General features: G+C 35.2%; 1 protein-coding gene across 1 annotated transcript; it reads right to left on the reverse strand.

Moving 5' to 3' along the window:
- Window positions 1-2,943: 2,943 nt before the first annotated feature.
- On the reverse strand, window positions 2,944-7,845 carry LOC110871191 (probable pectinesterase 68). Its single transcript, XM_022120095.2, has 5 exons — window positions 7,600-7,845; window positions 6,660-6,849; window positions 5,617-5,823; window positions 3,818-4,056; window positions 2,944-3,195 (listed from the first exon to the last, which is right to left on the reverse strand). The coding sequence occupies exons 1-5, from the start codon at window positions 7,824-7,826 to the stop codon at window positions 3,039-3,041; spliced, it is 1,020 nt and encodes a 339-aa protein (XP_021975787.1). The 5' UTR covers window positions 7,827-7,845; the 3' UTR covers window positions 2,944-3,038.
- Window positions 7,846-11,407: the final 3,562 nt, after the last annotated feature.

Genomic DNA, 11,407 nt, shown 5'->3' on the forward strand with positions numbered 1-11,407 from the left:
TTTCGTTCCATAAGTTTAACATTAAATGGGTCCTTACATATGTAACAAAATACTGCTCTCCTTTAGAGGATAATAGGATAAATGAAATTATTTCCTTATGCTTCATTAATTGGAAGCCTTATGTAAGTTTAAGTCTATACTCGTTTAGATATTACTCACATTGCAACACACTAGATATGTCTAGATTAATGTGAAGCATCTAATGGAGTATTACAATATCTTTAAAAGAAACGAGAGACTATACTTTAAGGAAGAAGTGAGAATTAAAACCGGTTTATTACTCTAACTTTGAAATATTCAAAAATGATAAAATGTAATTTTGGGTATATCTTTATGTCAGCAGACAAAACATATCTCATTGAGGAGTCATAATGCACTGATATCAACAACCTAAGTTATAACGACATAATATAGTCACTAAATGTTGTTGGAAATTTATCAGTGGACTCATAAGTTTATTAACTCCATATAATTAATGTTTTTGAAGAATTAGTGTGATAAAGTCAGCTACCATGACTCCTTGAACAGTAACTGTTCAAGAGGTGTTGCATTAAATTTCGATACGCAATTAATTATTCGTTTATGAACGAATTGAGGAAACTAAGTTTTGTATCGAATACATTCATGATATGCTTAAGGATCCTATAACTGAAGGGCTATTACCCATAAGTCTTATTAAGAGAGCTCATAGACGGGTATTAATTGATGGTCGTGTGCAATTGCATATCGTACTATGAATGACTAAGTATTAGTTAATTTTCCTCATCAGTTTGATTTTGTATGTCTCTAAGAATATGTCAAGCCGGCATAATGGCATATAGACAAATAAAGTTACAAATCAAACAAAGGGCTTATGCGTATTTTGATCATAACGATTAGGTTTTAAATTAAGGCTATAGTATGATTAATGGGGGTCCTGAGTCGCATAATGATTTAACGGCTGTATTTCTCTGCTATAGTACTTGTTTAAGGCTAAAATGAGTGTTAACTCCTGATCAGGCTTATCTAACACTCATAGTAAATGATTACTCGGCTAAGTTGGAGAATGTAAGATTAAATATATTTATTTTATATTTAATCTAGTAGCCATTATAATCATTTACATTATATGGATCAAAATATATAACAATCCTATTAAATAATTAGTTGGTAATTGTTGATGGGCCTAATTACCCTTATTAACTAATTAGAGTTTCCTCCTGGGTGCATATATAAGGAGAATAATGTGGAGATTAAAGGGTTAGACAATTTCACAAACCCTAATAGCACATAACATCAATCTCGCCTCCCTCTCCATAACCAATTCCCTTGTCGGTTTCTTATCATCACCATCATTAGATTGCACCCTAAGGAGGAACCAGACCAAGATGACAATCATGTCAAAACTTATTGTTGTGTCTCCATCTGGATTCTCTGTTGGCCTGTACTGCTGCAATCAGGTATGTTTTCACGTTTTCCATTATGTCTAAACAGAACTGAACCAACACGTTTATGTTCATGAACGTTCGGTAACGTGTTCGTTTGTCTTTGATAGTTCATTAGTGTTTTTTAGTTTTTATATTTATTTAAATACTTCAAATTTCCGACAAATTAAATATCGAATAAGTGTCAGTGTATTATATATTCTGTTCATGAACGATTGTTTGTGTTCGTTTGTTTCCATTTGTGTTCATGAACATTAGTTTTTTCTCATTTGTGTTCATCAACGTTCGTTTTTTGTTCGTTGCCTAAAATTAACTATTGAACACAAACGAACACGAACAAGTTCATTTCCTTAACAAACGAACATGAACATAAAACCTTGTTCAATAAGTGTTCGTGAACGGTTCGCGAACACATATATTTCTTAACAAACGAACACGAACAAGGTCTTGTTCGTGTTCGTTCGGTTCATTTACAGCCCTACTTACAAGGCACGCTAGATCTCGGTATATGGTATAAACGGGGAGGAATGGAACATGGAAGCACTGGAGGTGTTAACTGATAGCGACTTTGCTAGGGATATTGATAGCAGAAAAAGCACTTCTGGTTATGCTTTCTTGTGGAACGGTGGAGCTATAGCATGGTCATCAAGGAAGCAAGATGTGGTTGCATTATCATCTACGGAGGCAGAGTATGTGGCTGCTGCAACTTGTGCCTGCCAAGCTTTATGGGTCAAGGAAATTTTTGGGGAGCTTGGCTTAAAAATGTGATGAAAGTATGTTTATCATGTGTGATAATACCTCCACCATCAAGCTGGCTAAAAATCTAGTCTTACATGGGAGGTGTAAGCATATTGGAGTTAGGTTTCACTTTCTTTGTGATCTGGTAAAGGATGGAGTCATAACGACTATACCGTTGAGCAGAGATGCTTTTATGAAGTTAAGGAAAAGGCTGGGGATGTGTTCCATTAAAGACAAACTTGATGAGATTACTCAAACAAGTTTGAGGGAGGGTTTGAAGGAGTAGTACTGTACAAGTCACGCATGCACGTGAGAAAGACGTTGGAAGTGGTTTGAATAAGTTTGGCATAGTCAAGCACGTGGAGTATCTGTTCTTTTGTTTAGCCGAGTTTAATGTTTTGGTTTCATGTTTTCTAAGAGTTTGTCATTTACTTTCCGTTAACTTGTAAGCCTATTTGAGGTTGTTCAGTCAATAAACATCAGAAACTTTTGAGTTCTTCACCAGCATTATTCCATCATATTAAACCCTCTTGGCATGAATACTTTGTTAAAAAATTGGTGTTGTCACATTCTTTTATGAAATTTGCAGTCATTAAGTGCAAAGCAAGCGACACACCAACGCAAATTTTGTATGATCATCAGTCATCGATTTTTCTTGTAGGCTGTGAAGAATTTCATATATTTTGAAGAGGCAATAACAAATAAAAATACTACTTGATATATACGTACAGACCTAAAGAAATGTGTTATAAAACCAAAATTTCCAATTTAGATACACACATATAAAATTAGAATGTTACGTTTTTTCATATATCTATTTAACCTCAATCTAATCTAACAAACGTAATAAAAGAATAGATAATTTCATCACTAAATCTAAGCATCAGAAGGGGCAATCCAATGTCGTCCATTGACGAAGCTCTTTGCAAGAAACTTATGGGCAGAATCGTAATTTAGCTCTCGAGCCCAAGAGACTCCACGGAGTGCTGCTGCACCAGGACCCCGACATCTATAGACTCCGAAAAACACAGTCCTACAAAGAGGTGAGTATAAAGCAAATTAATTGAACCCAAACCATAATAACCGGTAAAAATAAACCCAAAAAAACTATTAACTGACGGTTATGTTGTCTTTTAACCAACGATTATGGTTTGTTTTCGGTTATGCCTCGCTCCGACACCACACCACACCACACCAAATGAAATTGCAAAACCTAATCGAACTAGAAAACAGAACCACCTCAAATTTGTTTATTTATTTTTTTTTTCTGATTTATGCCCCAAGTTCGTTTATTTAAGCCAAAAGTTTTATACCCAAATTGATTAGTAGGCGACTGACGAAAAAGATATATAAAAATAAAATAAAAGTTAGGCCAAAATTAAAATTGAGATTTTATACTTTGGGCCAAGTTTTTAGGCTCATAAAGTCAAGCCCAAATGTTAAACAGGCTCACAACCAGACCAGATCCATACAAAAAATCAAAAACTATTTAATATTTTATCATTATATCTTTTTTTCTTCTTAAATTGATTTTCTTCTCATTTGATCATCCTCCTTTGTTAATATTTCATATTATTTTGAATCCCTGATTATAATTCAGAATTGTTAATACTATTCAGTTTTAGAGAGGTGAAAGATTGAAATTAGAAGCTTACTTGCTTTTGTTGCTAGTATGGTCCCAGTCATCCCACCCACCGCGGGCAACAATGTCATCAAAATAGGTGTTCGAGTAGACAATCCGCGAATACTGACCCATGGCTCGACCCACGTACAATGGTCCGCTACCGGTCACCCTACATCCAACAAAAGCGAAACCGCTCTTATCATCGGGGGTTCGTCTGTCCTGTGCCGCTATTGCTCCAAATCTATTTGCTATAGAGTGTAGCTCACAATCCTTTATCACCCTCGTAGAACGAAAAAAATTAGATGGTTTTCAAACACATGAAAAGAATGGAATACGTTAATTTTGCACGCTAAAACAACTTTACCTGTAAAAGGATTAAAATAAATAAAGAAAACTGAAATACTTTTTAATCTTTCATTAAAATCTCAGTCTACCTTAGACTATAGGGTGTGGGGCGTGGGTTGGGACGGCGGATTGGCTTTAACGCTGGCCTCACCACACCGGCCAAGCGTTCGGCATGGCGTTGCCCGTTGGGGGTAGCCGTTGCCAAATGACTAGTTTAAATAAAAAAATTATTTACATATTAAACCTTCATAAATACCCATCATTTTTTTTACAATTTTTACCACTTTTCTACTTCTTCTACCATACATACTAAACCTTTATAAATACCCACCAATTATTTTACAATTTTTACCACTTCTCTACTTCTTCTACCATATCTCTTTATTTTTTATTAAATCAACCCACAACATCCTAAATGTATCCTTAATACCAAAATTGATACATTTAATTTCTCCAACAACAAAGGATCGAGATCGGGAAAAATATCTAAGCGTCGTTCGATAAAAAGATATCTCTAAAAGAAAAACGTGAAGATATGAAATTTCCCGCCATGCCCGTCGATCACCTTACCGGCCACAATTGGCAATGACGTTAGAAATGAAAGAAGAAATAATGAAAAAATATAAAATGCAGTAACTTTTATGTAGTTTTTAATTTTATTATTATTATTATTTTATTTTTTGTAGGTTTTTTTTTATTTTCTTTGTATTTTTTTAAACTATTCTATGTAATCTTTTAATTTAATTAGTGTGTTATTTTTATTAAATGAAATTTAAACTAGTTTAAACAAATTTTTTTAATTTCTATATGGTTGACCACGCCCAGTTAAGGGACATCCCACCACACCTCTAATTTTTGAGTTTTAACTTGTGGATCTTACTTTTGTAACGTGTTAAGCAATGCCCCCAACCCAAACTTCTCCACACCCTATACTCTTAAAATAAGTAAAGAAAATCATACGGGATACATATCATCAATTAGAGTGATGTATTTTTTTTTTATTTTCCCGTCTCTCACTTCTACTTAACTTTGGATACTTATTCTTTTTTAAATAATAAGAAATATTTTATCACTACCCAAATGAATTAATATGAAATTAGTTATAAATTTAAAAAAGCTTATACTTTTCACCAAGAGGATGACAAAACACACACACACAAAAAAAAAAAAAAAAAAAAAAAAAAAAAAAAAAAACAGAAAAACATATGCCTCATATTGATCTGAATTCTGAAGCATTCAACTCACATATTTGTATTCACACCCCACCCTCATCTTTTAAAATTATTCCACTCATAGAGAGAAAAAAATCACAACATACCTTTCAAAGAAGAAAAACGTTATCAAATTTTAGAAAATAAAGAACTAAGAAAGAAAATATTAAGTTAAATGAAAGTTTCACCAATGAGTAATTTTAGTTAAAAAATTTCAACAAAAAATAGAGTTATCTGGAAAAAGAAGTAATAACGTTTTTAGAAGCATGCTTACTTTGTACATGGAACGGCCATTGCCGAAAATGAAGTCAATCGAACCCTCGATGTAACACTCCTTGAAATAGTGACGGCCTGTGTCGTCGCATAACGTGTCCTGCGCCCCGTAAAATCCACACCCAGAAAAATATGCTTTGTCACCCGATATTCGAAATGCCGATGCTTGCCATCCATGCATTCCGGGCAATGGTGCTGGCGATGTATTCTGCATCACAGACGAAAAATAAAACATTTGAACTAATCTGGTAAAATGGCCAAAACTACATGGACTAAAATGACATTTAACTTTTTAATTTATTATAATATTATTATTATTTTATAACAAGTATTTTGTATATTGTTGATTCATAATATGTAGTCCCTTTTACAACTAGGCAAAAGATCAAATACAAATAATCTTAACATACTAAACATACAAATTGAAGGAAAACCCAAAAAGACAAGGTGGCATTTTTGTAATTACCACCAACTATCAAAGTTACAACCAAAAATACCTAAAAAAACACAAATTTTTTTTTTAACATTTTTTATTAAAAAATCGCTACATTTCGTTAGCAAAAAAAAAAAAAAAATTTTTTTTTTTGCTGCTACTAGAAGTAGCGATTTTTTAATAAAAAATATTAAAAAAATAAAATAAAATAAAATAATTTGTGTGTTTTTTTTTATTTTTTTAGATTTTTTTAGGTTTTTTGGGGGGTTTAGTTTTTAGCATTTTAGCTTGGGTTGGGGGGGGGGGTGGGGTGTTAGGTTTTTTTAGGTTTTTGGGGGTGGGTGGGGGGGGTTAGGTTTTTTTAGGTTTTTTTTTTTGGGGGGGGGGTAGGTTTTTTTTAGGTTTTTGGGGGGTGGGGGGGGTTTAGGTTTTTTTTGGGGGTGGGGGGAGTGGTTAGGTTTTTTTTAGGTATATTTGTAGAGTAACTTTGATAGTTATTGATAATTACAAAAATGCCACCTTGTCTTTTTGAGTTTTCCTTCAATTTGTATGTTTAGTATGTTAAGATTATTTGTACAAGAACTTTACCCTTTACAACTAATCAAATGTACCTTGAAGCTAATATTACGGGCAGAGAAATAGCTAGCATAGACGATGACTGAAGCCGTCCGATAAGTACGCAGCAGCTGCCCGTCGGGCCCACGGTCACTTGCCTGGTCATGCCATTGTATCACCGTCGTATTCTTCCCCTCCCCTTGGAATGTTATGTATGGTTTACTTGCCGGAACCACCACCTTTTCTCTGTTCCGCCACCACCATCATGCACCGCCATAACAAAAAAAAATGACGTCATTATTAGACATTTTGCATGCAAATTTTCATATGAAAATTTTAGATTTTAACAATCAAACTTTGGTTGGACATAAATTTTCACTCACAATAAGAGACAAAACCAAAGTGGTCAGAATTTGTTTGAAATTTTATATAGTTTGATTTTTATTTTCTACAAAATCACACGAGTTGAACATCATTATTATAACGGGAAAATTAGCAAAATGTCACTTGACCAACTCAACTACCAAAATGTTACTCTCCTGTGTCTATGGACGGACTCATCCGGTATGGAAAGCGTCTGACAGTAAAGTTGAAGAGTCCATGAGACCATGAATGAGGTGGTTACATGTGTCCATCAAAGCCAAAAAGGCAGCTCATGCGTCAGTGGACTCTTCCGAGGCGTCCACTGACGCATCACCTTTGTTGGAGTGACGCATCACCTTTGTTGGAAACATGTAACCACCTCATTCATGGACTCTTCAACTTTACTACCAGACGCTTCCCATACCGGATGAGTCCGCCAATGAACGCAGGAGGATGACATTTTGATAAGTTAAGTTGGTTTTGTGACATTTTGATAATTTTCCCTTTACTCTAACTAGTACAGAAAAGAATCTTATAAAGACTAAAAAGTTATATTCTGCCACTAACTAAAAATCCAAACATTGTAGAGGTTTTAACAATCATTTATAATTTATTTGTAAATCTTATACGTACACATAAACACCGGCGGAGATATGAATGAGGATATTCTTTCGGTTATTTGCGGAAACCGAGTCCACGGCTGCTTGAACCGTCGTGTAGTTACCGGAACCATTGACATCGACAGTGATATTACGCTGGCCGATGGGTCCTACCCACTTGTGCCTAGGTTTGGAGGTGGAGTTTGATGTCGTTGAAGTGCAGAAAAAGAAGAAGAAGAAATACAAAACATAGGCAGCCATGAAATTAAGCAATAAAATGATTAGTTTGTCAAAGGGGTGGTAGTATATATAGCAAAGAATGTGTAGTACAAGAGGCGGACGTAGTAATTATTTTCTGCGGGTGCGAACGAAAGATTAAACCAAATTTTTAAAGGATACAGTCGAGATTTTTACCTCCAACTTGGTACAAAGTGGAGTAAATGGTGTGCCTAGAAGGATTTTAATATTAGGTTGACGAGGGAGTGGAGAATACCGAAAATGGGTCAATGATTTGCAAAGGTCGTCTATTTTGGTAAGTTTGGCGACTCGGTTTCAATATGGAAAGCCCACAAACATTATACTATGAAAGTTAGCACTCTGCCTCCTTGTAGTTTGGATGGTTGATAAACTAATCCTCATATATTAAGGGTGTGTTGTTTATAAACTCAGCGTTAAAACCGACCGAACCAGCCAAACTAAAATAAATAGGCTTGTTTGACATTGTAACGGTTCGGTCCACTATTTAGTTTTGATACTTAGGGGGTCTGACGGTTTGAGCTAGCACAATACATTTAGGAGCTGTTTGTTTACCTCTTAATGGTTCAGACATCTTACTGGGCTCAGACTGTTTGTTTCACTGAGTCTGAATGGTTAAGTATTATACTGAGTCTGGATGGTAAAGATCTCTAATCTGAATTTGTCAAATATTTGCCTCTGAATGGTTAAGTTTTATGAAACCTTTTAATGGTTCAGACCTTTTACTGGTTCAACACTTAACCATTCAGATGTTGCCAAACAGCCCCGTATACTTTCACCGACCATTCCCATTTACAGATGATACTTTTTTTTTTCCGGATTGTCCTTTATGGTTTTTATTTCTTATATGTATTATAAAATAAACATGACCGGTTTGATTTCCCATTTTTAAACTTGTGCTTAGTGGTTTAGTGCATAATTTGTCTCAATCAAACAAACAAACGTGGTCAATTTTTGTGTTTATATATTTTTCACGGTCGGAAATACAAGTTTAGTCATCTAATTTACTCCATTTAAATAAAATACTTTATATTTTTGAAACAAAGCTTAAGACACAATGCTATAAGTTATTATAAATAAATTTAATATTTAGAGGTAAAATGGCAAGTCATATGCATTTGTAAAGGTATCTGAATTTGTTTTTCCATCGTGTAACATACGGTCAATATTTTCTTCTTGGTGCCAAACGTGTTTATACGATTAATGGCCAAATGTGCCAAATATATTCTTTATGTATATCATTTTACTTCTATTGTATTCTGGTTTTTCAACTCCATACGACTAAATGTCAAAACATAATTGTGGACTAATTAATAAGTTGAGAAATAACTTATTTTGACCATAAAAACTCAAATTTTGGTAGGTCCATATTCCATAATGTTAAAAACAGTGTCACTTTACCGAACTTCAGGCGGCGTATAGGCTCAAGGAGTAGTTGGCTCACCGGCTTGGAGGTTAGGCTCATGAGCCACTTTATTAGATTTCCACATATTTGTTTCTTTTAAATATTTGTTTGTGCTAGATACCATCTACTCGGAATTAGCGTTAAGAACCCGAAAATATATTAATAGTGATACATAATACGGTTGGTTAACTACATAATAAAGTATAATGTGGTTTACGTCCACTTACACATTCAACCCTCATTTGAAAATTAATAGTGATACATAACATGGTTGGTTAATTAGATAATAAATTACCATGTGGTTTACACCCACTTACACATTCAACCCTCATTTGAAAAAAATTCAACAATCAAATCCTTGTGGTTGTCAATTGCTCGCAATCAAGTCTCTTCACGTAACTGCAATTAGTTGATCGTCCATTAAGTTAACGACGTGGAGGGCAAAACGGTCATTTCCCCCAAATATGAAAAGTCCCCTAAATATTTAATCCTTTAACTTACCTTATAAGCAACACTCAAGTCCTTTATCCCCAAAACTGTAACCCCCGCGAAAATTTCGAGCCTTCGAAACCTTTTTTCTATTTTCGCGTATATTTCGTAGACTGATATTCAAGCAAAATGATTTTAACATAATGTACATTCTGAGACAAAGATATAAGTTATACATACCATAAATACCTTTCATATAGCTCAAACAACAAGTTACAAGCGTTAAAAATGTCAAAAAGTTGTTAATGCAAGTCTGGGGGCAAAAACTGCCAAAAAGTGAAAGTTTTTGGTCAGAAGGCCTTGCGGACCGTATTTTCATAATGTATTGTTATTTCATGTAATTAATAGTTCATGTTGTTGTCATTTCATGATTTATTATCATAATTATTCCATTTCAAACAAATATCCGACCTAACCCGCAAGGTCCAAGGATGACGTCACAGTTTAACTTATAAAAGTTAAGGACACAAGCAGTATTTTGTCAAGCTATGGTTGTATTTGTTTAGTACGTAAGTTAGTAGTGTCGTCACATAGAACCACTCATGAGCAGGTAACGAAGTTGATGAAATTTGATAAGGATATGGTGGATACGCCGATGTTGGGGGGGGGGTTATTGCACGGACCTCCCGGCCACTGGAGTGATCCCACTCCACAAGCTAGCAACGTCCCAATGCTGCCTGGCGGTGAATACCCCATCCCGAGCTGAGTCCGTTTCCCTCTGGGAAGAAGGTGGCAGAATACCCCCCTGCCTGGACTCGAACCCGGGTCTCTGTGAAGAGTAGAGGTGGGACTGGCCAACTGGGACACCCCAGTTGGTTGGATACGCCGATGTTAATTCCTATATATAAGTGTTTTTATCAATCTATCAAAAGCCTTGTTAGACAGATGATGGGAATTTCAGTGAAAGTATTATTGTGTCGCCAATCATGATTTGAATAACGATGTGGATGAAAGTTTGGTAGAACCATGGTGGATACTCTGCTGGTACTTCCTATATATAAGTGTCTCTACCAAATTTTCAAAAGCAACATTAAACTAATCATGAGAGACATAGTGTCAGTGTGCTTTGGCTGTGTGTTGGACATATAAAAGAATAAATCATATTCAAAAGCCAAAACATGATCAATTGATCAAGAAATAAATATAACTTTGAACCAGATTCCTCCCAAAGATAGTGAATCTTGAACACCTAAATCAGAGCATCTGTTGAAGATAAGCAAACATCTGTTTAAAGCCTTGGAACCGTTGTTCATGAAGAAGCAAGGTCTGTTCAAGCCCTAAAGTCTGTTGAAGCAAAGGTCTGATATAGAAGACCCAACATCTGTCCGGCCAAACAAATGGTTGGATCAAAGCAACAGAGGATAGCCTAAATAGATATTTCCCAATGTAACAATACTTCATTTTTAATAGTTATAACAACCCTCCTAAAAACAACCCTCCTAAAAAACAACCCTAACGCCCTAATTCAACCCCGTATACTTGTAAACGGCTCTAAATAACATTAATATTTATAAAAATCAAATAAAACAAATATTATTGGCCGCTCACGGGCCGCGACCAGGTTAGCTGACCGGTTTCGCGGGGCGCGACGGAGTTACACTAGGCGAGCCCTCAGGCCGCCATATGTCCACCTACGTGTTGAGTCTAGGGTGTTGGTGCAGTAATGTCTATCGCCTTCGTCAATACCAGTCCG

This window comes from Helianthus annuus, chromosome 8 (genome assembly GCF_002127325.2).
Source record: "Helianthus annuus cultivar XRQ/B chromosome 8, HanXRQr2.0-SUNRISE, whole genome shotgun sequence".
In the NCBI taxonomy this organism is placed as follows: Eukaryota; Viridiplantae; Streptophyta; class Magnoliopsida; order Asterales; family Asteraceae; genus Helianthus; species Helianthus annuus.